General features: G+C 39.6%; 2 protein-coding genes across 2 annotated transcripts in view; one reads left to right on the forward strand and one right to left on the reverse strand.

The window, feature by feature from the left end:
* The window catches only part of LOC307014439 (syntaxin-1B), a 96,141-nt gene extending 79,011 nt beyond the window's left edge, over positions 1 to 17,130 (forward strand). Inside the window, exons 7-10 of the mRNA XM_079642336.1 lie at positions 321 to 394; positions 6,568 to 6,705; positions 6,783 to 6,893; positions 8,158 to 17,130. Coding sequence (XP_079498462.1) covers positions 321 to 394; positions 6,568 to 6,705; positions 6,783 to 6,893; positions 8,158 to 8,238 — 404 coding nt within the window. The 3' untranslated portion in view covers positions 8,239 to 17,130. The remainder of the gene's footprint in view (positions 1 to 320; positions 395 to 6,567; positions 6,706 to 6,782; positions 6,894 to 8,157) is intronic.
* Positions 17,131 to 17,996: 866 nt separating this feature from the next.
* The window catches only part of LOC307014432 (zinc finger protein 646), a 27,346-nt gene continuing 17,510 nt past the window's right edge, over positions 17,997 to 27,832 (reverse strand). The window contains exon 5 of the mRNA XM_079642324.1: positions 17,997 to 24,940. Within this exon, the coding sequence (XP_079498450.1) occupies positions 24,522 to 24,940 (419 nt within the window). The 3' untranslated portion in view covers positions 17,997 to 24,521. The remainder of the gene's footprint in view (positions 24,941 to 27,832) is intronic.

The raw sequence follows: 27,832 nt of genomic DNA on the forward strand, positions 1-27,832 counted from the left end.
CACAGTAAGAGAAACTAAGGGTAAGCTAAATTCTGAAAAAGAATATTATGAAATAAAGTGTATATAAGAAAGAAATATATACCCAAAGAAAATACAAAATATGAGAATACAAAATATATATTTCAATTAATTAAGTTGTAAAAACTAATATACATATATGCACACAAAGTGCAGTTTCTTCAGGGTTTTACAAGACACCAGTTTCTTTTTTTATTGTTATTTATCAAAAATATTCAACTCTTCTCCCAAACTTTGCAAATAAGACCTGGTCAAAAGAAATGAGCATAAATGGCAGTTCCCTCTCTGTTTTCTCTCTGCAGCTGGGAGGACCACCACCAATGAAGAACTAGAGGACATGTTGGAGAGTGGCAAGCTGGCCATCTTCACGGATGATGTAAGCATCGCACCTGAGCCTCACTGTTGCCTGAGCCATTCTGCGTCCCCTCACCAGTTTTAATTGGGATGCAGAATCGCCATGAGGTGCGCTGAAACATCAAGTGAACACGGCCGTTGCCACATGGCATGTAACAATAGGATGGTGCACTGGGAAGCTTTTATTTTGACGAGTCAACTAAACATGAATTACTGGCTCGCTCAAAATAAAAGCTAAAACATGCATGCACCTCTACCTCTGGCCCGAGCAGATTGATCTGATGTTTGTGATCAGGTCTGTAACTTAACACTGCGCTGGAAATCTTCACATTTCACGCTGAGCCCCTCAGTCAACAACAGGTTTACAGCCGGTGTTAAGTTACTCTACAGACAGGTAAGTTAGTCGGACATTTTGAATGTCAGAAGAAACTGGAGGCCAAGTCAGCACCACATTTTACGCCAAATTAACTTTTAGCGTAATACTGGAAACTGGTTTAAACCTCCAAAACTGCGTATATCAACCCCAAATATTTTATTTTGAAAATCTCATTGACTTTGTTTACTTGCACATAGGGTCGCAATATCAGATTTTGATGTTAAGAATTAGGAATGCTCCCATTGATTGGCCGCCGATCATTATCGGCCGATATTCACTCTTAATAGTGTGATCTAAAAGTTGAGTAATGTTCAACTTTTGAAGCTGAGGTGGAAGCGTCAGCCAATCAAATCCCGTTTATGCAAATCTGACAGTACAAGCACTAGCCAATCAAACCGCGTGCAAGCTGGGAGAGCCAGACCGCAGTTCATTTTCTATATTCCTGAAAATGGAGGAGAAATCAGTTATTGCGGTAGAAAATCACCCGGTTCTTTATGACCAGTCGCTAATAACTTAGCAGGATACAAACCGGAGGAACCAGGCATGGAGGGAGGTGGCAGAGACAGTGGGTGAAACTGGTAGGTTTTCGCCTGTTTGGGGAGTTTATATCCAGTTTACTTCGTTTTAACATTGCTATTGCTTTGTATGTCGGGGGCGGGAGATTCATGTGATTGGTTGTTGGTCGCGTTGCTCACAAAAAATCCCCAAGCTTTCAGACACGCCCGCCTCCAAGATTTTTTTAACGCTGCTGTGTGGACGAGCCGTAAGAGTTAGACCTAACACACTTAGCTATTTTATCTACCTCTGGAACAAGCTCAACTAGTTATAAATGTATGTATTCTTCACTGTCGGGTCACTCATGAGATACTGACAGGCAGGGGCGCCGGAAGCAGGGGGGCCAAGGGGCCATTGGCCCCCCCACTTTTATGGATCAATTCAAAAATATACGTGTATTTGTGTAAAAAAATATTTTTCCGGGGTTCGAGTTTTTTGTTTGATTTTAAATAAGCAAAGTCTTGGCTTTCAGAATATGAAACTTTTATTTCCAAAAACAAACGATAAATACAGTTTTGAAGCTTGTAAAGGGAAGAAGACAGGCACCTCGCTCTCACTCGGCTCCCCCTCAGCGCAGCAGCAGCAGCAGCTCCCCTCCCCCTCCCTCTCACTGAAATTATTAATGTAAACCGTATAGTAATCTAGATAACACGGCAGGGTCCGTGACAGTTTCATCTGATTTCAAATAAACAAAGTCTTGGCTTTCAGAATATTAAACTTGTTTCGGCAAATCCAGATGATAAATACAACTTTGAAAGCTTGTAACGGCATAATTACAAGAGGAGAACGGAGTAATTTAACGTCACAGGGCATAACAACAGCCGGTGTTTCTCGTCTGTGTGTTTAACACAGACACACTTGCGAGTTTACCCCAGACAAGTAATCCAAACGAAAATATTTTCCCTCCATAGCTACTCTGGTCATTTGCCCCGCTAATAATCAATCAGATCGATGGATTCCAGAGAAGAGGAAACTTTGAACGTCTTTTTCTCAAAATTATGACTCGGTGGCAATCATTATATAATGTGACATTTTGCTTAATATTTGGAGTACAACAACAATCCTGATATCATTAGAAAGCTAGGAATCTCCTCTTTCCAACAGTGTATACAACTCAAAATGTGTCTTTGGGTCAATGCGAGCAGTTCAAATATTGCACTAGGTAAAATAAAGCAGGCAAACATAACAGGAAGAATATGTACATTTTAATCCAATCAAAGAGGACTTTGTCACACCATTCAAATGTATCAAGTAGCCTACATTACAACCAATAAAAAAGCTGAGATTTGTTTATTTGTTACGTTGTTCTGTGTGTGGCAGCCGTTAACCTAGAAAGATAAACTTAGCTCGCAAACATGTCAGAAGAACCAGCGCATAAGAAAATGAAATACAGTCAAACTAAACTTAAATTCAACCACTTCAATGTCACATCCCTGACATCCACCACAACTCCGGAGCCTGGACCTTCAACTATAGAACCAGCGCAGCCAGATAAACCCAAAAGCAGCAGCTCTGCGGCCGCAGAGACTGTCAAAACCGCAGGCCTCGTTGAACCGAAACAGGCTGGTTCCGACTGCGTGGAGGCTTGTTGTCGCGACATCGAGACGGGTAAAGCTGCACAGCTAATTGTTGATAAAAAGGAGACCGCTAGATCGTTTGGACAAAGAGAAAGGTACTTTAATGCAGAATGGTACAAAAACCGAGAGTGGCTAATTCTTTGTAAAACCACTAAACGGGCCTTCTGTGAAATTTGCAGATTTGCTGCTGTCAAACGCCTGGTAACTTTCTCAAAATGTGGAGATGACAGTTTTGTAAATACCGGATGTAATAACTGGAAAAAGTGCCCAAGCCTCCTGGACAGCCACGAAAAGTCCAATGTTCACAGAGAGTGTGTTCAAAAAAAGTGTGCTTTCTTCAGTCAAACACCAGTCAACATCCAGCTTGTCCAACAGGAGCGTATTGAGCAGGAAAAAAGAAGAGATGGGATGATGGAGCAGCTGCGCTGTCTGCAGTTTCTAACCCGACAGGGCCTAGCAATCAGGGGGCATGAGGATAAGGAGAGCAATTTCAAAAGGCTAGTAGAACTCGTAGCTGATAAAAACCCCACTCTGAGAAGCTTCATGCTCACCGGGAAATATGCATCACACGAGACAATCAATGAACTCATAAACCAAATGTATCGGGAATCTCTCACCACTTTATTAACAGAAATTAAAAACAATGCAGAACATTATGCAGTTATTGTGGATAAAACTCGCGATTGCTCCGGGCAGTAACAATTGTCTCTGACTGTACGATGGGTATCAGCTGATTATGTTGTCCATGAAGACTTCATAGGAATGTATGACTGTCCTAAGACTGACGCATTATCAATAACGCTTACTATTAAGGACATGTTACTGAGATGCGGCCTGGACATTGGTGACATGAGAGGGCAAACCTACGATGGCGCATCTGTTCTACAGGGACAAATGTCAGGTGTGGCCAAACGTTTTAAAGACATCAATCCCAAAGCAATCTCAATGCATTGCACTAATCACAGCTTAAACCTCATACTCCAGGAAGCTGCTTCAAAGTGCAACATGGTACGTGGTGCCTTCAGTTTAGTTCACGACATACATGAGGTCATCAACAACTCACCAAAACGACTTGCCATCTTTAATACCATTAGGGATGCTGCAGCTGCTGCCTCTCCTACTGTCAGTGGCCTCACACCGCTCTGCCCCACTCGCTGGACAGCCAGAGGCAGTGCAATAAAATCCCTGCTTGCGAATTATGAAGCCGTCTACGACACGTTGGATGAAATAATCCGAATGGGGGGGAACACAGAAGCAAGCAAGAAGGCACCAGGGCTGCAGGCATTGATGACTCAATTTAGTGTGTTCTTCGGATTGAAAGTGTGTCTTACACTGTTTTCTTCTGCGGAAGAGGTGGCTCGGGTGCTCCAGTCCAAAGACCTCTCAGCAGAGACAGTTAAGTCAGCAGTGCAGATGCTCCAGACACACTACACAAACCTGAGGTCCACAGAGGCATTCCACAGCATCTTTGAAGAGGCCCAAAGAACGAACATGAGCGACCTGGTCCAGGCCCCGGCTCTTCCTCCAAGGCGGCGCGCTCCACGCCGTTATGATGATGGGGATGCGTCTCATCAGTGGGAAAATCCAGAGGACTACTTCAGGAGCCAGTTTTTTGAGGTAGTTGACCTGCTCACTTCTGAGCTGACTCGCAGGTTTAACCAACCCACTCTGCAGCTGCTGATGAGTATGGAGCAGGTACTCCTCACAGCAGTAAACAGTCCCCCTGGTTTCGGCAGCATCAACATCCCCCAAAATCTGGTCGACATGTACACAGGTGATATTGACATGGAACGGCTGTCACTGTTTCCAGCAGTTTTGCAGGCACACAACAGTAGTTCCGCCGCTGAAAGACCCATCATGCAGGTGACAAAGGTGTCCACAATCACCGACATGCTGGCGGCACAGGGACGAGGCACGCAATCCCTCTTCAGTGAAGTGGATAAACTTTTACGGCTGTATTTGACTGTGCCAATGTCAAATGCAACAGCTGAGCGGAGCTTCTCCAGCCTCCGTCGGTTGAAGACGTTCCTCCGTTCAACAATGTCCGAGCGCCGCTTAAATCACCTTCTCTTCCTCCACATCCACAAAGATTTGACCGACGGCCTGGACCTCAAAAAAGTGCTCCGGAGCTTCTGCTTTGCCAGTGAGCGAAGGGAGGTTTACTTCGGCAAAATCTAGGAAGATTGTGTAGATTTAGCCACGTGGAAATGTTCTTTAGCTTTAGCCTAATGTCGGACATTTGTTTGAAGGGTGCTCCGCCTCCACCCTCACCTGTGATTGGACATTTGAGTCATGTGATTTTGATTACATGACATCACAGCTTGTGTTAGGTGTTATTAACCAATAGTTTCATTGGAAGACCTATTTTATTATACAGTTCATATTACGCCCCAGCCAGGCCAGTTCGAGTGGCTCTTCGTCCTTTTCGTAACTGTATTACAACTATTGTTCATCGGTTGAATAAATAATTTATGTCAATTTCTTGAATTTCTTTAAATAAGTTTCATGAATTGCATTACCTCCTGTAGCCAGAGAGGCGGAGTGATTACCACTCCGCCCTGGCGGAGGCACTGGCGGACTGATTACCACTGTAGATTTAGCATTTCTTTCACATACACACACACACACTTTTTGGCCCCCCCACTTCTGAAATGAATCCGCCGCCGCTGCTGACAGGCTGTCAGGAGGGGGAGAGAGAGAGAGAGAGAGAAGGAGAGAGAGCGCTTCCGCTCATTTCTCTCGTGTTATTATCCAAAGTTAATGTAAACTTGAATAATGTACTTAATTTGAATGTAATAATTATGTTGTTGGTTGTCTGTGGAAGCGCAAACATTTATTGTAAAATGTATCTGAACTTTTCGATCCGTTACGATTATAAACTGAAGCAACATAAAAATGAGCCCCATTAACTGAGTTTTAAACGTCACTTTAAATGGAAGATCCCCATAGCCCTATGATCGGATCGGCGATCGGTATCGGCCAATTCTGATTCCAGGGATCGGCGATCGGCCCCAAAAACCCTGATCGGAGCATCCCTATTAAGAATACATGATAAAAATATTATAGAATGCTTGAAGTAGAAACATTTAATAATAACAATGTTAGCAATCAAATTCATATTTTTGGGGAAATTATTGCACTGAAGACTCAAGTGTGGGTAAAACAAGATGTTGTGTATATTATTTAAATTATATTAAAATCAATTTTAATGTCAGTTATCAACACTAGTATATCACAATACATTAGCATTATGAATATGTTCCTAAATATCACAGTATTTTGAATTTAATACATTGTCAAACATTGGATATCAACAGATTTTTGCTTTTGAACATTATTAAAGACTTAGATATCAACAGGTTTGTACTGTTATAAATTATTCAAGATTTGGATTCATGCAGGTTTTTACTTTTAAACATTCTCAAAGACTGGAATATCAACAAGTTTGAACTTTAAGCACTTTTAAAGACTTGGAAATCAAGAGGCTTTACATTTTGAACATTATCACTGACTTGGATATCAATAGGTCTGGTTTTAAAGAGGCTTTATTAATATATTCCCAAATGTATAGTGTTTTTATTACCTATAAAAACTTTGTATATTTGTTTATTTTATTTTAATTCAATTTATGTTTTCTTTCACTTTAAAGATGTCAGTGTAAATGAATGTTTGTGGTAAAACCTGTAGATCAAAATGGACTCTCAGATGACCAAGCAGGCTCTGAATGAGATCGAGACCAGACACACCGAGATCATCAAGCTGGAAAACAGCATCCGTGAGCTGCACGACATGTTCGTCGACATGGCCATGCTGGTCGAGAGCCAGGTTTGTGACGTGACATTGGGAAGTATATGCAGCATTGTTTGGAAGTTTTCTGTACAACTGTTTACATATGTTTTTAGGGAGAGATGATTGACAGAATTGAGTACAATGTTGAACACTCCGTTGACTACGTGGAGAGAGCCGTATCCGACACCAAGAAGGCCGTCAAATACCAGAGCCAGGCCCGCAAGGTAACATTTTCATCAGAAAAACATAACAACTGTGTCTTTAGCATGCTGCAGGAACGAGCCCTAAAACCAAGAACGGGTTAGCATCTAAGCACTTCCTGTTCCATTGTGTAAATTGCGTTTTTGTTAGATGCCTGAAAAGAGATCTGGTCAAGTGACGGTTTGCTCTACAACATGTAAATTCACCACGCAACTGCTACCAAGTGGCTAAATGAGAACACTAAAAGTCATCACGCCAAATATTAACCGCCTTTAGCTGAGTGTTGGTGACAAGAAATCATGTGATCATGATATAGTCCCTTTTTAGCATTTAACCTTTGATGCTTCAGGGAGATTAACCTGATTATTCTTATTAACCAGTGGTGAACCGTCAGGGCCTTCAAGGTATTCAGAGAATAGCCTGGAACACTCAGACTAAAACAAACAAAACATCAATTTAATTAAATAAATACAATTGAATAAAATGTAAATGAAAAAATGAGAATCATATCTGTGTCGTTGATCTGTAATATTACAGTGTTACGTTGATTTGTTTGTCCTTCTCGGACCATGCACTACGCATTTGAGTGGTTTTGTGTTAGAAAACAAATGCAACCAATCAGATATTTTTCTGGGTCTCTGGGTAGAATATCCTTCAACCAAGGTATTCTACATCCTTGATAGAATGTCCTGGCCGTTGCACTGAATGAGAGCGTACGTTTGGATTGACAGTTTGATCAACCTATCATATATTGATTTGTAGCCAATGGGCGTATTCTTTCAGTTTCCCTCGGTTCCAGGGTATTCTAATAGGCCCGTTAGTTCACTGGCTCAAGACAGAGGATAGATAAATGCGACGTAGCAATTCATTTGCCGTTTTATTGTTTTTAACGTTGAAATGGCAACAGGTGAAGATGATAATTTTGCGGAATTGTTGTCAGTACCCTTTTCAAGACGACAATCTAGTGAAAAGACGGACATTATAACGGGGGGAGGTGTGTGTTTGTGTCTACAGGAGATCCAGTTGTGATAGACATGGTTTGCCACTGTGATGTGTGGCATAACAAACGTTTTTATGCCAAACATCCTATTTTCTTCAATAATCCAAATTGTAACAGGTAAAATCACATAGTCTCTTCGTGGAGCTAGGCTAATGCTAACTTTAGGATAGGACTAAAACACGAATCGCCCCTGCACCAATTTTTTCATGCGGAAAGATCAGCAAATTCCAGAAAACATTCCCGCAAGAAAAATTATTCACAGATCTGCGTCTCTTTTTTCCCTGCAGAAGAAGATCATGATCATCATCTGCTGTGTCATCCTGGGCGTCGTCCTGGCGTCAACCATCGGCGGCACGCTTGGCTTCTAAGACGCTCCGCCTCTTGCCGGTGTGACGACCGACAGGACCAACCGTCTGACCGCCAGCAGAGAAGAGAAACACCGACGATAACAACACAAAAACTTGAAACACAAATGCAAGACAGATAACCAATCAGCTAGGGAGAGATAACAATCCAATCACTGATAAGAGGAAACACCATGGGGTTGGGTGGGGTTCAAAAGACAAAGACAAAAAAAACAAAATAAAAATGCCATCACATTATAGCTGACCTAAATACATAACGCATACAAAAGAGGGTGCAAATAAACCTACTATTTATTACAGTTGTACATGTAAATGTATTGAACATATGAAGCAACACGTGGGTAAAAAATGATGACCTAGAATATGACATTTATTTGTTTGTTTTGCCTTTTTTTGTTCTTGTTTTTTTTAAGTTTCTTTATTTTTTCGGGAGTCTCCAAGGACAGTAATGGTGACTTGCTGCTGGGTGTGAGTTCTCCGGGACGAGCATTCAAGAACGTTTGTTTGTTCATTTCCTATCTGTATATCCAGCAGAGGTTTTGGAACAGAGTACGTTATGAAAACGTCACCGAACACATTCTTAATAAATGTGTTTGTGTTGCCCCACTAGAGGGCTTTCAACTCTGAAGGAGATACATTTTATCGGCTCCGTCAGAACTTTGTGGAGCTCTGGAACTCTGCGCTACATTCTAGAACAAGAGGTTCCTGAACAGATTAGGTTCCGAATGCTGTCAGTAATGCTGGAGTGTTATGAAAACACTGTCAGTAATACTGGAGCGTTCCGGAACGCTTGAGTGTTCCAGAATGCCGTCCCGAAAGACACGCACCCGCTGGCTTTGGTAGAACCAACTATGTCCCCTTGTTTCTGAGAGGGAGGGACCAACCTCACTCTTTAGACCACCTCTCATTAGTTGCTCACTCCTGTCATTCACCCTAGTCAGCCTATTATGAAATTAGTTGAGACTGGCAAAGCCCGACCTGCCACACCCAATTTATAACTCACGAAGAAAAGAGCATGACACACAATGTGCACCAGTGAGGGGTGTCATTGCAATGTGGCAGGTTTCCAATACAAAAACCTCCCCGTCCTGTCACATCTATCCAACCAAAGAGCAGGGGGAGGGCGGGCCTCTGTTTGTTTGCTGGATTTGACTAGAACGTTTGTTGTTTGACTGACAGGTGAATGGTGGGAAGGACAGGGGTGTAATAGAAGGAAGGCTTGAAGGAGGGTGGGAGGAGACGGACTGTCAATCTATGCAGTTTAGATAAGAGGAAGAAGACATGTCCCGCCTCCCCCACCCAAGATAGCCAATAAGGATCGAGGTTCATGTTACCGCACCAAAAGGCTCATCACCCTGATCACTGTAGAAATATCGCAGTCAAAGCCAGTGTCATCTCCAAGCTGTCACAGCTGTTCGTCACCGTCATAACATTATGAAACAAATGAGATGAACATTTCGGAAAACTCTAAAAATGCTGGCGTGCCCTGATTACCTGAGTGTCGTGGTAATATTGTTGCGTTTTTGTTTTATTAATGGGGAACGTTTGTTGCTTCGTTGTGCTGCTGTTTTAGTGTGTGCGTGACGTGTCCCGTGACGTATCGGCCTGACATCATTCAGCGGTTACCGTTTAGTCTGTATGGTTTGATGCATTCGCCTGTTTCCTCCCTGCATCCCTACATGAGTGTGTGTTTGAGGTTTGTGAAATGTGAAATGTGATTCCCAACATTTTAATGCCTGAGTTGCACCGGTGCTACTGAACAGGAGAGGCTTTTCCTACTGGGGAATTTCCTCTGTGGAAGGTGGAACATGTGACACACAAACTCACTTGCATGAACACCTCTGATGTATACATTTTACACACAGGACACACTGGATATACTCCCCCTAACATTTCACATTTCCGTGTTACATATCATGCCAGTGCTAGTGTTAGACTGTGTCACTTAGCATGCAATAGTGTTTGCTCGTGTTACGTATAGATCATGTAGAGCTGCTAGTTGGAGGAAAGACACTTTCCGTGTGTTCAGACCAGTATTGGGGAAAGAATGAGACCTAAGAAATAATACGGGAAGTTGATTCTTGATCTTGGAAATAGTAGTTTGACAAAATAATCTCAACACGCTTGCTAACTTTTTAACTAGCTAACTAATTTTGCAAAGATAATCAATCTGCCGATGATTGTAGAATGCTAGTTAGATTATTTGGTCAAACTAGTTTAATTTTAAGTAGAGCATTTTGCTTTCCATTGGCTCCTTCACTAAGGTGTAGCAATATACAGAAATTAAATTATTTAAATTATATTTACAGTAGCATTAGCAATAGCTGTTAGCAGCACGTCTGCTGGAGAAGACAACCTCGACACTGCTCCAGATTGGGACAACATGCATTTGTAGTTTTGTACAAGCATGTTTTTGTTTCTTAAGTGTGGTCTGTGTTGAGAAGTGAATGTGTGTGTTGCCCTAACCTGGACACACGGTTGTGTTGAAAATGACTGGAGGAGGGGGTTTAAAGGAGGAAGGTTTGTCTGAGTGAAGGCTCTGTGATACTTGGGTACCTTCGTCTCTGTTGAGGCCTACCCTGGATGTTCCAAGGAAGAAAATAAGTTCCAAAGGTCCTATGGCCCCCAGCTCAATTTAAGATATTGTTACCTCCACAGTGGCTGAATGAAATGTTACCTATCAATCCATCTCTCTTCAATCTTTTGAATGTTGAACTGCGACGATAGCCCTTACCGATCCCTTACAATGTTAGTGTATATCAAGAACATATGGCCATGGGAGCGTAGGTGTGACCCAAACAGGGTAACAAATATCACCTTACATTCCACAAAATAAGTCTACACTCAGTGTCAAAGCAATAAAGTCAGTTTGTAGAAATTAACATTTATATTACAGAAAAAGTGGTAACTAGCTAGCTAGCTTTGTGTGTCTTGATTGTCACCCCAATGTCGAGGTTTACAGTTGCAAAGTGTTGTTACGTTTGGTAAAAGTCCTTTCAAGGAATCAAAGGATAATATCTGGTTCTATTGATTGAAAAAAAATACCTTTGCAACTCGGCAAGCTATGACAGGAAGTGTGAGTTGTTTATCACGTTAGCCTCTTTGTCCCAGCTAACAGTACTTCTTGCTGCCAAAGGCAAAGTGTAGGCACTAAGGAAGTTCTCACTGCTTTGTTAAATATATTGTGTGTTTTCTTGGAAGTCATAAAAGTTGATAGCGCTGTTAGTTCTAGATGTCTGAGATACTGTATTACTAGTCGCTAGTTTTAAATGAAGAGCGAGGTTTAGAGAAGAGTGGAAGTGGGAGTTTTCATTTTATTCTTCCCAAAACCAAAGCTTAGCAGCAAAATCCAATAGATGTTTGTTCCAATAAATTGTCAGTAGATTTAGAATTTAGCACTTTCCTCTGCTGTTTTGTTGTTGAAACATTCATGGTGTTTTTTAGACTGTAGAACAGACACTGTCCATACATAGATATCAAATAATATGTGTAAATCAAACACAAGTATGATTTGTGTCTTTGGATTTTTTTTTTGTGATTCATCTTGGAAATGTCAGGCATGTATTGAGGGATTTGATTGACATTTCACCATTCTTCGTTAAATCATGTCAGCCGCACAATATTAGATTAAATCACGTGTTCTCAATGGTCGACGTCACGGTCGTCGTGTTAGTCTTGCAATGGTTCGGCGGTAGATATAAAATCAGCAAAAAAAGGATGCCGTCGTAGCACCAGCCAGCTTGATGACACTAAAGTTTATTTGCCGTATGTGTGTATGGGCGTGTCTTTTGGTTGTGTGTGTGTTTTCTGTAAAGTCAGCCGCCATTCCTCTTGGGAAATAGAAAACGGACAAACATCGGAAAACCATAATTAAGCAACTCTGTGAAGGTTGGGTAGTTTGTCCGAGTTTTCATCCCCCAACCTCTCCTCTTGTCTTCCTTCTTCCTGTTTGTGCTGTAGCTGTTTGGTTGTACTAAAAGACAATGTTGAGGATTGGGAGTCTGTGCCTTCCCCGCCCCAGCAGACCCTGCCCAACCCGTTGTGTGTAATAATTATGATAATAACAATAATAATAATAATAATAAAAAAGGCATGCAAAAGCGTTGTGGAGTTTGCATGATGGTGTTTTTTGTACCCCACCCCCAACCTGCCCTCCATGTCGTGCACTTTACCGCTCATGGACCTGACTTTAGTTAGCTTGTTAGCTAACTATTTTACTTGCTCCTTCTTAATCTGCATTCTCAATTTTATTTTCAATCTAAACACATGTTGGCTCATGTTACTTGCTCACGTGTGCTCTGTTTGTAACATTGTTGGAACAGTAACTGTATTTTTAGGGTGTTTAAGAAGCAGTTGATATTTTTGAAAGGCTACATTTTCAAATACCCTCGACTTCAGCCATCCTGCTCCCCACCACATCAACCGCCAACCCACCTTACACACCTCAACTGATCTGTGTTTGCATTTGTGTTATTTGTTTGTGGAGGAATCGTCCCCTCAACTATTTATTATTGTAAAAAACCTTTGCCTATGGGCTGACCTCCTGCTGCCCCTCCACCTGGCCTTGTGTGTGTGCAGCATGCCTCCCTTCCTTTTCAGTAAAACAAGTTTGGTGCTTAAATGCGCGAATGTGTGTGTGTGTGTGTTTGTGATTGTGATTGTTCGGAGCAGCACGAGTTTTTTTGTTGTGCGAAGCATCCGATCGCAGGTCCAAGGGTTGAAGCTGTTTGATGAAATCCACATTGCGTGCTTTAAAAAATTGTGACAGATGGGAAGAGATCAGACATATTTATGGACGCCATGATCACTGTTATTATTATGTATTTGTTAAAATTCAAACCAAAGCGTTTTTTGCCCTCCCCTCATGTGTTCTCAAACGGTTCGCCGCTAATATCAAAGAGCACAACACGAGTGAAGTTTACACAGAGTCGTTCGTCACAAATGGTGATAAAAATAAATTTAAACCGAAACTATACAAATATGAAAGGCCGGCCCCCCAGCAACTACCAGCCCTCACTGTATGTTGGTCTGTCCACCATTTACAAAATAGTAATCTCATGCCACAACAATGATGTCCGCCTCCACACCCCTTTCCCTTTCTCCTTCACCTGTACACGTTAGTTTGTGTAAAAAAAAATTACGCATACTCATCTGTTGAAACGTTAGCGTATGTACACTTCTCCTCCACTTTGAGGGATTTACAGAGACAATGGTGGTGCTTTCTTATTCTACTTATTAATTGCTGTAGTTCTTGTTATTTTGGTGTTATTTTCTGTATAGCTTGTTTATCAGTCTCTGTGTGCACACTGCAGGATCAATGCTTCCCTGCAAGGTTTTGCTGGCTAGTTAAATGGCCTAACTAGTCAATAATTTCCACAAAAATAACAATGAAGCAGTGCTAGTTAACAATGCTACTCGATTTCTTTCTGCTGCAGGATTCATTACCTCTACTGCACTTTGATGTAAAAGTGAATATAGTTGGTTTAAGAGGGGTTTTGTCTTAAAACAACCTGGACAGCATTCTTAATCCTATGGACTGCTCATTGACCCCCAAACTGGGGTCAATGAGCACAACACTGGTCCTATTTCTTTGCAGGGATTTAGAAACTAGGCTAGCAGATTTCCACCAGCAAATCGTTGGCAAATAATGTTGCATAAATGAAATAGTTTCTCTTACACTAATGTGCATATCCGCTTCCAAATTATTGTGCATGTGCAGTAGAGATAATGGATGTTTTACTGTGACTAGTAAACCCTTCAGTGAGCATTTTCCTGTGTGTGACAGAGGACTGCAGCCTTGTCATCTGTAGTCACATGTAGACAAGAAAATATATATGACTCTTACATCAACATACTGCATTTCTATTACTGTGTGTATGTGGCTCTGTAGCCATATTCGCTTCTCCTGGCTGTGTACAGTTTCTGTCAGGGTGGGGTGCAGAAAGCAGGAAAAAATCATCTAGAGAGAGTTTGGGTGCGACACAAGGACTCCAAAGATTGATTAGCCGGTAGCCACATTAGATCGTGTGTGGAAGTAAATGGGCATTTTGTCAAACACACATATTGAACAATGACTTCCTTTCGTTTGAGTTCGAATGTGTGCGGGCTAAATGCGGCTATTTCTGAAAAATTTACTTTCTTCAGTTTGAATCTGCCCAATGTGTGCAGAAGCGTGTCTGTCTTCCAAGTTTGTTATCAACAGACACCGACGATTCAAGTTAATGGTGCGTTTTCTTTTTGTTCCTTAATTGTCGAACGATTCAACTCTTCTCTACGATGATTTTTGTCTTCCTGAAACAATTTTCAAAAACCAAAACCTGTTCCAGTGCCCTGCTCTGGAGGATAAAATGTTTATTTGTTGTCAGCTGTGATATTAATTGTTGTTTCTGATGATTTTCTTTTGACGCTTCACCCATGTCTTTCTACTCTCCATCGTACGAGACAGTATTTCCTTTGGAATCAGTGTTTTTGGGGGAGGGAGGAGTCAGGGGGGGGACATGAAGATAGACCATCATGGTCTCTGCCATAGCAAATAAGAAAGACACTTATATAAACATTGTTATTATCATTATCATTATTATTCTTAATATTATTATTATGATTATTACCATAAATGACAAATTAATTGCAGTAAAACATTTGCAAAAACCCAGAGGGAGAACGAACGGAAGGTGATCAAACATCTAAACTTTAAAAAAGGGAGGTTATGACGATTCTATAATGGCAATGATTTAAAGAAGTACAAAAGGAGTTATGTTATCATAAATAATAAGTAGTAATATTGAATATTGAATGCTCGCAATTTTGTCAAACTGAAACTGGATTCTTTGTGTTATGTAATTATTGTAAATAACTTCAAAGAGAGAAAAAATGACTTGCATGTCTATGTATAAATCTACTGAGATACCTATTCCCGTCAAAGTTGACACGCAGTTCGATCTCTGTCCTTTTTGCCATTTTTGTTCTCCCCCACCCTAAAAGTATTTCCCGCCCTCACTTCCGTGTCCCCCACCTCCGCAGCCCTTCGATTCTTTCCACGTGGAAGAGACGCCAGCAGAGAGAAAGAAAAACATATCTTCCAGCGTGTTCGTCCGCCATGCTCAGCTCACATGCTGCGTTTAGGCCCAACCACGGAAGAAAATACGTACGATCGTGTTTTTCCATCGAGAGGCACTGTCAGTCTTTTTTTTAAGAGCCCTTTAGTTCCGTCTAGAAAAAAAAGGGCAGAATATATTTTGACGGGAATGAAGAGAACTTGTTTATCCGCGCAAATGTTGGGTTTGAACGCAGCCACCACCACACCACCGCTCATCACCACAGCTCCGGAGGATCCACCCACTGGCTCCTCTGATGAAAGTGCTTCCCTCCATTATAGGAAAAATTAACCCCGCGGTCCCTGATCACTTAGCGGGTTCTGATCTCTTTCTTTCTCTCTCTCTGTCTGACTTTTAGTCCCTCGAACACAGCTAGCTAGCCAAACGACAAATCTATAACTCATCGCCTGCCGTATTCCCCAGAGAAAAAAATGCACCAGACTTGTCCCCTGCCAGTTAGTAGCCAAATCTGGAGAAATAGTCTGATTGGTGAAAAGCAGCTCCAAGGTAGCGGCTAATTTGTTTATATGGATGCCATGTTGCTTATACCCATCGAACAAGCCCACTATTTCAAATTCTGCAGGAAGTCGCTTTAAAAGATCTTTGTCGTAACAATTTCAGGCTAACAGCAACAAGTGCAACACCTGAGATGCAGTTGAGAAGCGTTTTAATGCTAACATCTCAGTTTCATTAGAAGTCAATGGGGGGAGATCATTTGCCTTAAAGTGCTTTTGGGAAAGGTTTTAAAACCACATCACGTGTTACTCTTCAAACCACCCCAGTCTTCTGTCGTTGCTTCATCATTTAGTTCTCACCCAGTTCCTGGAGGAGGTCTGAGCTTCTGTTTCTCAAAGGCGTCAAAGTGCAAACAGGAAATTGGATTAAAGCTACATTTGCGTTCCTGAAAAGAAAATGATCTTCGTTTTTTTTACCTTTCAGGCTTCAGAATGTAGTTCAGACCAGAGTCACGCCTTCGATGTGTTTAAGGAACACGGTGCTCGAGTCACCTCCTGACTTTCGGGCCCTGGTCTCTAGCCTCACACAGGCCTACCGTAACAAAGCGTGCAATATTCAGAGAAACAAAAAGGGCTTTCTTTATCATGCAGAGGCGTTCAAGGCCCTGGACCTCGTGCAGGAACTCGATTTAGAAAACAAAATCCAGTTTAAGACCTTCTGGAGCAACAACAAAGAAATGAAATGAAAAACCCAGCAGATGCATGGATAATAAAGAAAGAGGGGGGGAAATGGCAGGCAAGAGACGGCAAAAAATATTTCCAAAATTTAAAAAAACTAAAAAAGAGGACAGGGCCATCGCTCTGCAGACGCAACTTTGACCGGAAATGCAACTTGTGTCCCGTTTTTTTTGTGTGTGTATGTGTGCGTAGCGTAATGTAAAGCGAACTGTCCCCCCCTCCCCTCCCTCCCCCTCTAAAAAATACCTCCCCCCCTGCAGCCCTGTCTCCCCCTCCTCCCCCTCTCTCGTACTGCTGTTGGCTGTTCTGTTTAGTTCATGTGACGTGCCAGTATTCCCCCCTACTTTACCCCTTTGCCTCCCCACTCTCCCAATCTCTCTCCCCCTTCTCTCTCTCGCTCTCTATCTCTCTCTCTCTCTCTCCCTCTCTCTCTTAACCCCCCCTCTCTCTCTCTTCATGGATCTTTAAGATGACAACTCTATGCAGATGCTGTCTTTTATAAGTGTGTCAACATTTTAATTTAAAATAAAAACTTTAAAAAAAAAAACCCTGACAGACATGTTGAAATGATAACAAAAAATGAATAAAGAAAAGGATTGTTCAGTGTACTCCTGTTTCCCGTCTCGTGTCTTTTTATTAAATTTCACAATTTTAATTTTAAAGATTGTTTTAGTGCAACCATTGCCTTTTATTGTAGAGATAGAACTGAAGCGGGAAAACAGTGGGGGTGACATGCGGCATGTGGTCCTGTGCCGGATTAGACACGATATATCCATGGCGGCCCATTTGATAACATTTAATTATAGTGAAATTGTCTTTTTTTTAACTGATGCAACACTTGAGGCATTATTGGCTTTTACATGTTTCTGAGTTCACACATATGGCATACATTTACTAAGTGTTCCTAAAAAAAAATGGGTATACAGAAAGATTAAATGAAAATAGTCTACTGTGTGAAGATTGCAAAAACACAGTTTTTGTGTGTGATGCATAATTTACATAATTAGCATCACTTTACAAGTTATTTTACCCAAAACACAAACTTTTACTGGTCTCACAAATGAAGTTTGAGGAAGGGGCACAAAATGGCTGCCAGAAAATGCTTCAATTAACATTGTTCTGCACTTTTTTAAATTCTGCATTAGCTGTATGGAAATGGCAGGAAAATTAAACAAAACTTTTAGTCGCCCGATGTGTAACTTACATAATGAAGTAGCGCCACTTCTGAAGTTATTTCAACGCAAAATACAAACTTTTTCTTACCCTAAACGAGTGGTTTAGACAGAAATGTATATATATATAACGAGCAGAAACTAAGACGTGTTTCTGTATATTCGTAGGAAAACGGATGAAAAACAAACATTTTGTACGTATTCTAACCAACCATGAGGACACGTTGCAAAAGGTATAGCAACATGGCTAATTTCATTTCCTTTTTTGCAACATTAACAAAAGATTTACTTGACAGTTTGACTACAGTTTGTGTGCAGGATTTTATTAAAAACTGTAGAGGACATACAGTAAATACCAAGAAGAAGAAAATGAAAAAGTGATGAAACCTTTTCTCTCAACACTCGTTTGTTATAATAATAGAAATAAAGATAATCTACAGTTGTTTTGTATATAAAAGTCATACAGAGGTTATAATTCACTGACGATACACCAACAGCCTTCTGCTACACTTTCTACTGCGCTGATCTGTCTGCAGATTCATCTATTCTAAACTAATCAATATTTCCTCTCAGTCAAAAAACATTGTGTCAACGAGGAAAAAGTTTTTCTTGAATTCACATGTGAACCGTTTGAACAGCATTGTACCTCTTCATAATCAGCAAAGACCAAAACTATGAGACGTGTTCTCCTGATTGTGACTTTGAAACTTATACTGAAAAATATTCATATATATTTTCCTTTATTTTTCATATTGAAGATCTATATCTAATTATTATAATACATTGTTTTCATTATTAAAAGACCTGTGTATTGGTAATGATGAGGTTTTATCATTATTATGAGATCTTTTTTTTTTCAATGTTTACAACAAAACAGATTCATAATTACAATACAAAAATCTTTTAATTATGAAATAATGTTCTCATGAGAAACAAGGTCACAATTAAGTGAAAACGTCTCTCTAATCTCTCTGACACTCGAAAATGTAGTTTGAGGAAGGGACACAAAATGGCCGCCAAAATAGCCGTGCTTCCATTCAAAAGATTTTGCCCTTTTTAAAGTATCGCATTAGAAAGCTGTGAAAAAGGAGAGAAATTCAACAAAACTTCCTCAACTGTGCGATGTAGAAGATGGAGGTTTATTTTGAAAGGACAGTATTTATCTAATGAGCGGATACTAACAAGTGTTGCTGTATAAAAAAACACCTTACATTTTTTTAAATCTGGAATACGCTGCATGACGCGGAGCAACATGCCTAATTCACATATTTTTTTGTGCCATTTTAAAGGTTTCAAATTCACTTGACAATTGATTGAATTCACTTTTGTTCTGAATGAGTCACAAACCATTCAATCTTTATAATTCCTGATAAAAAAAAAACCAAACCCTCTGTTATTAGAAACATTTACAAAAGTAAAAATATGTCATGATTTTGGGTTTTTTGGTTTCCTTTTTTATTACTGTAAGGGATTAAATAGCAGATAGTACCAAAACACAGTAAAACACAGGAAGCTGGTAATAAAGTTAAGACAAAAGGCTTTGCTAAAAACCCGATACAAAGAGGGGGACCAGAGGCCTGTACTACGAAGCAGGGTTTGCGGTTAGCGAGGTAACTTCAGGGTTAACTCTGGGTTTTCGGTCCTACGATGCTGGTTCACTTCTTACTGGGATAGGTCTCCATGTTAATTTATGCTGAACACCTAACCTGCTCCGGAGCAGATTATGTTCCAGTTAAGAGATCAACTCAGTGAAAGCATCGCCTGCTGACCAATCAGAGCTCAGTGTGCGGAGTTTTAAGCTATCAAGTCATATTCCAGGATAAAATAAATACATTCTATGAATTAATAGAATATCACCTCCCATCTTCTGAGCAATCGGACTATTATTACATTATCGTTAAGAAAGCTTAAATATCTGCCACAACATAAGTAACCGGATCAAAGTAACATTACAGTCCGCCACACTGTGAGTGCAGACGTTGATGTGTCCCATTATCATTCATATCAAATCATCAATCACATCATATCACATCACATACTTCCTTATCTGAGTCATCTTCTTGAGCCGTATCTGGCTGTAGAACACTTACAGTGACACATACTTTATGCAGAAGTATTATTTAACAACACATTAAGTTGACGAAGCGCTGTTCTGTATTCACCTTGCAGGTGTTGCTTTTATCCTGGATTAAGTGTTTAAGTCATGGATGTTTAAAGTTTAACTTCTTCATATTTGTCTAACATGATAGTTCACTATTCAATCATGAAGTATGACGCTGCGATGTCAGTACGCTTGTCCATGTTTGTGATTGGTCAAATGTTGCTAACCCCGCCTCTTTCACGTGAACGCGCTCTCAGCCGGACAGAGAAACCCTGGGTTGAGTTACTGAGTTGATAACCAGCATCGTAGGACCGCTTAGCGAGATCTCGTTTGTTAGGCTTAGTTAAGCCAGATAACTCAAAAATATCCAGGGTCTGTTGAACTGGCTTCGTTGTACAGGCCACGGACCAGGTAAAACAAAACAACAAACACGAAGAACAAAATAAACAAGTAGAAACCAGAGGGCATGAGAAACAGGAGCAGAGACGCAGACAGGAACTTGGGGAAACAGGCAGGAACATAGACAACGATATAACAAAGAACACAAGGGAAGACAAACCAAAATACATACAAGCCTAATCACAGAGACAAAACACAGCTGGAGGGTGGGGGGACACAGGGGCAGCAGAGGCCTGTACTACGAAGCTGGTTCAACCTAACCTGGATATGTTTGAGTTAGCCGGTTGGCCTAATCCAAAACATACGCGCTCTCGCTAAACGGTACTACGACACGGGTTATCAAGTGGATCGCTCAAGCCAGCCGTGCCCTATCTAGTTAGGTGCGCGTTCACATGAGAGTGGTGGTATTTGGAGCATTCAACCAATCACAAACATGGAGAAGCGTACTGACAGCGCAGCGTCATACTTCCTGAATGAAAAGTCAACTATAATATTAGACATATGAAGAAGTTAAACTTTAAACATCCATGACTTAAACACTGTATCCAGGATAAAAGCCACACTGCAAGGTGAATACAGCTGGTAAAAGAAAAAGTGTTTGAATGCGTACATTAACAGGTTTATGATATCACTGCCCCGTCTAAAACATGAGTGGATCTGACTTTAATTACATTTGTCTCGAGTTTTTCGTCAACCTAATGTGTTGCTTAAAATAATACTTCATAATACAGTATGTGACACTAAGTGTTGCACGGCCAGATACGGCTCAGCTGACTCAGATAAGGAAATATATGATAGGCTACATTATGATGTGATATGCCTTGGTCTGTACTTAATGTTACTCTGATCCGGTTACTTATGTTGTGGCAGATATTTAAGTAAGCTTTCTTAACGCTAATGTTATAATAGTCAGATTGCTCTGAAGATGGGAGGTGATATTCTATTAATGTTCACACAGTCGGTGATTTTTGCCGGCCGTCTTTCCTGCAACGGCAGCTTTTCTGTATTTCCTTTCTCCTGTAATATGACTTGATCGCTTTAAACTCTGCACACTGTGCTCTGATTGGTCAGTAGGCAGTGCTTTCACTGAGTTGAGCTCTTAGCCTGCAACCTAACCTGCTCCGGGGCAGGTTAGCCGCACAGCATAAGTTACCATGGAGATCGAGCCTGCTAAAAAGAGAACCAGCTTCGTAGGACCGGAAACCCTGAGTTTTCCCTAAAGTTAGCCGGCTAAGCGAAAATCCTGCTTCGTAGTATACCCCCCAGGTGAACACAATCAGGCACAGGCGTGGAAACACAGGAAGTAAAACTGGGAGAGACACAAAGAGAAAATAGATTTCAAAATAAAACAGGGAACATTAAATACAAAAACCCCAAGTCTAACAAAAAAAGGTGTTGAGTAAAGTATGTCATAATTGTGGCAGATATAGGCTTCCATAGAATAGGGCCTAATTTACGTTTTTTCTGAAGTCTGCTTGAATTCACTTGAAATTTGAATGGAAACACGGCTACTGGCTTCAGCTGTTTGTTTCTGTATGAACCACAAACCATCTTTATCGTTTCTGATAAATAAATAAAACACACGTAACCCTTGACTATGCATCGATTTCTGATTTTACAAAAGCAAAAAGAAAGGAGCTGCAGTTTGCAACCATGTGATAGTAGAAAACAGACTACCACCACTTTCTAAAAACCTTAACTATGAGTTATCAGAAAATGCAGAAATATAAATGAGTGTTTTTAGTTTTGCTGGTCGACAAGCGACTCGCTGATTTCCTGCAGACAAAAACAAAATGGCTCACGACATCCGCTTTGAAAACATGGAAGAAAAATCCACCAGCTAAATAGCGTAAGCCCTCCCCTCTTAATAACATTTTTTTCCAAATTATGAGATATTAGGACTGACTATCTCATAATAAAGATTTGTAAAACTATGTGAAACCTTCATGTAGAAACTCTTTGTGATTTGAAAGTCTTTTTTTAATACTTTCATTATATGTGATTTTACATTTTCTTGATTAATTTATTGTTTTGTTTCCTTTAAATTAAATATTTTCTTCTAAAGATTTTTTATCCACAAGGGATAGTGTTATTGCTGTTTATTCACACAGGCAGGGATGCGTGTGGTGCAGTGGGTTGTGCGTTTGTGTTCGGATCAGGGGTCACAGGTTCAAACCCCACTGTAGTTGGCATGTCGTTGTGTCCCTGGGTAAGACACTTCACCCCAAATTGCTCCTGTGGGGATTGCTCACACTATTGAGTATGTAAGATGCTTTGGATATAAGTAACATGTAATGTATTCACACAGGGGTTTTCTTCAAAGTGTTTGATGTTCAATCGTTTTTACACTAAATAAGATTGAATAAAAAATATTAAGAGGTATTTATACAAATGTGCTTTTCTAGGTCAGAACTATTATATTCCTTTTGTGATGAGATATTAAAAATAAAATAAATGTATGTGGTAGATTTGTCTCCACGTGGCATTAATCAACTGCCATACTTGATGTTAAAATCAGACGTCACATCGTGAAACAAAAAATCTCGACGAAGAACCGAACGCTCTCGACTCTGACGGCCCTCAAACGCTCCACAGTGCACATTAAATCCCTTAAGGTGGAAATGTCAGTTCATTTTAATAGCTGTACCTGAAGGCATCACAATATTTCTCTCCGCTTTACGTCTTTAACAGATCACAGCTACATTTTTGGGAGGAATTCGCCTTTGCTTGACAGTTATCAGTGTCGAAAAAGTGAAAAAAACATGGGGTGTGACTGTATATATACAGTCTATGGGTGTGACGTGCCCCACAGCTGGAATCGAACCGGGAACATTGCGGTTATGGAAAAAAAAATGTATAAAAGAAAATAAATTATGTTTAAAATGTAACTGTAACTCTACTGGAAGAAAACATAAATGCTTTTTTGAGATATATTTTAAAAATCATTTTGGTGCACATTGGCCTTTTTTTTTACAATAACAAACACACCCTCACAAAAAACGTAAATGTTCAATTAATACACTCACAATAACTCTAGGAAATGTGTGAATTTCTTTAATTTTGCCTATCCAACCACAAAGTCCCAGGTTTTATTTGAATTACTCAAAGGCGAAATCCACAAAAAAATCTACTTGTTTTAAAGATGAAAACATATTCACACACTTTTGTCCTTCAGCTGTTTTCAACTCATACAATAAGATAAATCTATTTAGGTCAGATATAGAAATTGTATCACCAGATTGTTTTTGTCCTCACTTGCCTCTCAGAACTTCCGTATATTTTCTTTATCGTCTGCAGTATGAAAAAACACTGAATGTGCTTGTCCATGGTGATGTTGCAGTTCCTCCCCTTCTACTTCAAAGTTTATGCGAAGTTAACGAGAGTCTTGCACCTGAACACATCACAAAGGTCGGAATCTTTTATCTGAAGCTCCTGAACGCAGCATTGTTTCTCTCTCGTGTAACCACAGTTTTTACATCTGAGAGTTTTGCGTTAAGCTGCTGATTGTTTAAGGAGATCTTCCGAAATATTTCATACTTCTGTTATTCCATCTGTGGCCTCCTCTCCATGATGGTGGTTAACAACTGCAACATTTTGGCCAAAGGTGGGTTTTGGATACAACACTGATTCAGTTTTATATATTTATTTTAAGTTAGCTTGCTGCCAGGAGTTCTGTTGTTGGCTGTGTGTTTGGGAAATACATTATGGGAGTCGGAATTGCCTCCTCAAAATGTATTTGGTGAAATATTTAAGTCATATAGAGGTATTGACAGAGTGGTGGTGGGATGAAATGAGCATCTCCCTGGTTCCCTCCCCAAAAAGCAAATGAGATTATTCTATTGGATTTTAGATTATTGCAGAATGTATTGATACTTTACAAGTTTTGTTCAGCCGAATATATTTACAAATTGACAACGGTTTCAATTGGAATATCCAGAAGTAAAAGTTAACGTTGGACTACAAACAAACTAAGAATTGGTCACATGACTTTACGTCGATATTGCTAAACTAAAGTTAGCTTATGTTTGGCATGATGACCTTTAGTAATCTCATTTAGGAAACACGGTTTTCAAAAAACGTTGAAGCTTCAGGCATTCACCAGTGGGTTATTTACTGATGTATTTTATGTTGCAGAACAAAACCTGAAAGTCTGTTAACCACAGACCTTATTTCAACCTCTAAACAAAAAATCATTCAACAAACCATTGACTTCCGGACGAGGGAATAGCTAGTGCTAAAATGCTAACTAATGTTAGGGTTTTAGGACTCATTCCTGCAGCACGATATTTAGAAGATTTAAATGTGTTTCCCTCAATGTATTGGAGGTCTAGATGAACGGTCTGGAGGGGACGCTGAGGAAGGCGGATGGCCTACGGGACAGCTGCGGCCCCCTCCAGTGCACCTTCATGTGGTGCCGCAGGTTGGCCCGAGACGAGAAGAGTTTGTCGCACTGCTGGCAGGAGAACGGCTTCTCCTTGGTGTGGATGCGACAGTGGCAGACGAGCGCCGTGGACACGCGGAAGGACTTCCCACAGTCGGGACACTGGTAGCGTTTGGGCTCGGTGTGGATCCGGCCGTGGTTCTTGAGGGACATCAGGTTGGGGAACTCCTTCTGGCAGGTGTTGCAGAAGTAGGTCCCGGTCTTGTGGCTGTTCTTGTGGTTAAGTAGGGAGCTGGCGTGGCGGTAAGAGCGGCCACACTGATTGCAGGCGAAGGTCCGGGAGGAGGAACCCACCGGACTCAGATCTGAGAGGACACAGACAGGGGACTTTAGTATCAGACTATAAACAACCACCGAACCCCAAAGGTTTTTGGTGTTTAAAGATTTAGTTCAGATTACCAAATCTAATTCTTTTTTTTTAACTATAGGCTGACTTTTTATTATGAATTTTACATTTTTCATGACACACAGTAGTTATTTTTTTAATAAAAAAAAGAATATATATCTATAACCTTTTTCACAATTTAGTATGCTATGCCTTTTTTATTCACTATTTTAATAAGATATTCTACTCTTTCATGAACTTACTATTCTCGGACTCTTTTAAGACCGTTTGCATGACATAACATACTATGACTTTGGTACAAGATACTAATCTATGTACTGTGAATTTCAATTATATTTTAAATGGCATACTATGACTTTTCTTCAACAACAGAACAGAGTTTACTGAGTATTTTAACAACGTTCTATGCTATGACTTTTTAATGACTTTTTTACAACATACTATGTGACATATTATTACTTATCATACTATATATGATATATCATATCATACTATTACTATGCTGTGTTATGCTACGCTATTGTTTTACCCAAATACTATTCTAGGATTTTAAATGACTTTTCTATTTTTGTATTTTCAATATACCTTTCTTTGTCTTTTTTATGACTATAATAAGATTTTCTTTTTGTGCAATTTATTATGGCAAACTATACTTTTTAAAATGTAATTCTTATATTTTTGGAATATAATAGAATACTATTTTTTTATGACTTTTTTATGACATGATATATATATATACTAGGAGTTTTTGGGACTTTCTACAACTTACTATGCTGTGAGTTTGTATGTACTTAAAAAATATATTTCTAGAAACATATTCTAGAAATATTTCTAGTCTGTTCATATTTTTCCACATATTAAACTATGACTTTTTGCGACATACTGTACTATTATTTGTATTTCACATTTGAAACTTTTGTTTAATTCAATTATTTTTGACATACTATACTAGGACTCATTTTTTACACACTTAATATGAAATGTTTTACTATTTTTGACATACTAAAATATGATTTATTTTTGAAATAATATACCATGACTTTTTTTTAAATATTTTTAAAATAAAGTATTACTGTTTTATATTTTTTACGATATAGTACTATACTTTTTTCAGCATATTTTCAACACAGTACACTATGATTTTTTTTATACCTAAACGTTTTTAAAGATATTTCGACATACTATACTATTACTTTTTCAGCATATTTTAATATACATTTTTACGCCGTGGTATGCGATAACTCTTTTCTTTATTATTCAATTATTTTTTGACTTAAAACAAAAACAAAGAAGTTGGCTTGTTGAACATTAATGAACGTTTCCGTTAATACAAATACATTATTGTTTTCTTTAGTGGATCTGAGCTGCGGGACGAAATTATTCATTCATTGTCCGACCATAAAGGGTAATTCCAATCACATTACACACTCCACATTACATAATCCAAAGGATCAGCACGTTAAACAAAACAAAAAATTAAATTAGCAACATAACTTTGTGCCAGCAGCAGTTGGATCTGTTTTTTTGTTTTGTTGAATATAAACACTTATAATTAGCTGTTGATAATTGAACATGTTCACTAGCTTTTCTCAAACACAGACTTTAATCCCAAAAAGACCCTGTGACACAATGAAAACATGCACAGAGAGGATGGAGTTTGGTTTGGAAACATATCACTGCTTTCTGCTGGAAACAGTGATTTTAATTCCTTATAAAACATCAGAAAGTGATTATGGGCATCTTTAAAATTATTATTTTAAAAATCTCAATAAAGAAACTACATTTCTTTAAAAAAAGAGAACATTTTTATAAATAACACATTTTGGTTCTGATTTCCAAAAATGTACAAAGTTGCCATTTGTGGTAGAAGTAAAGAATAACATGTATTCCCGCACGTACCAAATACAGAAAGAGAAACACTGACTAATATTTTCCTCTAATATTAAATATATATATGTATAATATAAACTCCTTTAACGTAACAGTCATATTTAATAACATTTTAACTGGTAATTTTTCCCATTGACAGGATTTTATCATTCTAATAGTTTGTATTAAAGTGATGCTGACAGCAAAGACCGGAGAATTGTTGACGTTCGGTGATTATAAAGTTGGCCAGCTATCAATGTTGTTGATAAGTTAGTTACCTAAAAGGTTTTATTGTACTTATTATTACTTAAAGGTTGGGTAAGTTTGAGAAACCGGCTCGAGATACACTTTTTGTTATATTCCATGGAATGCTCTTAACATCCCGAAAGCAATGAATATCTTAAATGCTTTGACAAAAAATCCATAAAAAAACGTCATCTGTGGAAGCCGTAGTACTGTAAAAAGCACGACCAATCATCTGAGCAGGCCCGGCTAAAATAACTGGATGGCCTACCTGTCAGCCTTCCATCTGTGCACAAACTTATCTCGTGCCCTCATTGGTCATGTGCACGTTCGTGTGTGTGTTGGAGGAGGGGATCTGTAAGGAAGTGGCAGATTTTTTCCGGTTGTGTATTTTCAAATTCTAGCGCACTCAAGCTGGTTTCTCCGAAATTACCTACCCCACCTTTAATGTGATCACATGATTCCTTCCAATATTTTTGCAGATCTGCTGTAAGCTAGCTAGCTAACGTAGCTAACTTAGTCATTTCACAAATACTGACAACACTGAGTTATGAAACAGACTAACTCTGCCCACACTAACAGTTGGCCAACTTTATCCTCCTCTACCGTCAACATGTGCTCCGGTCCCAGCTGTGTGCATCACTTAAAGTGTTTTAAGCTTCTTGCATTGTTTATTTAAAGTGGACCTATCATGCTATATTTGAATAATATATTGTAGGGCCATACCTATATAAAACAT

The sequence above is a fragment of the Notothenia rossii genome (assembly GCF_949606895.1).
Source record: "Notothenia rossii genome assembly, chromosome: 8".
Taxonomy (NCBI): domain Eukaryota; kingdom Metazoa; phylum Chordata; class Actinopteri; order Perciformes; family Nototheniidae; genus Notothenia; species Notothenia rossii.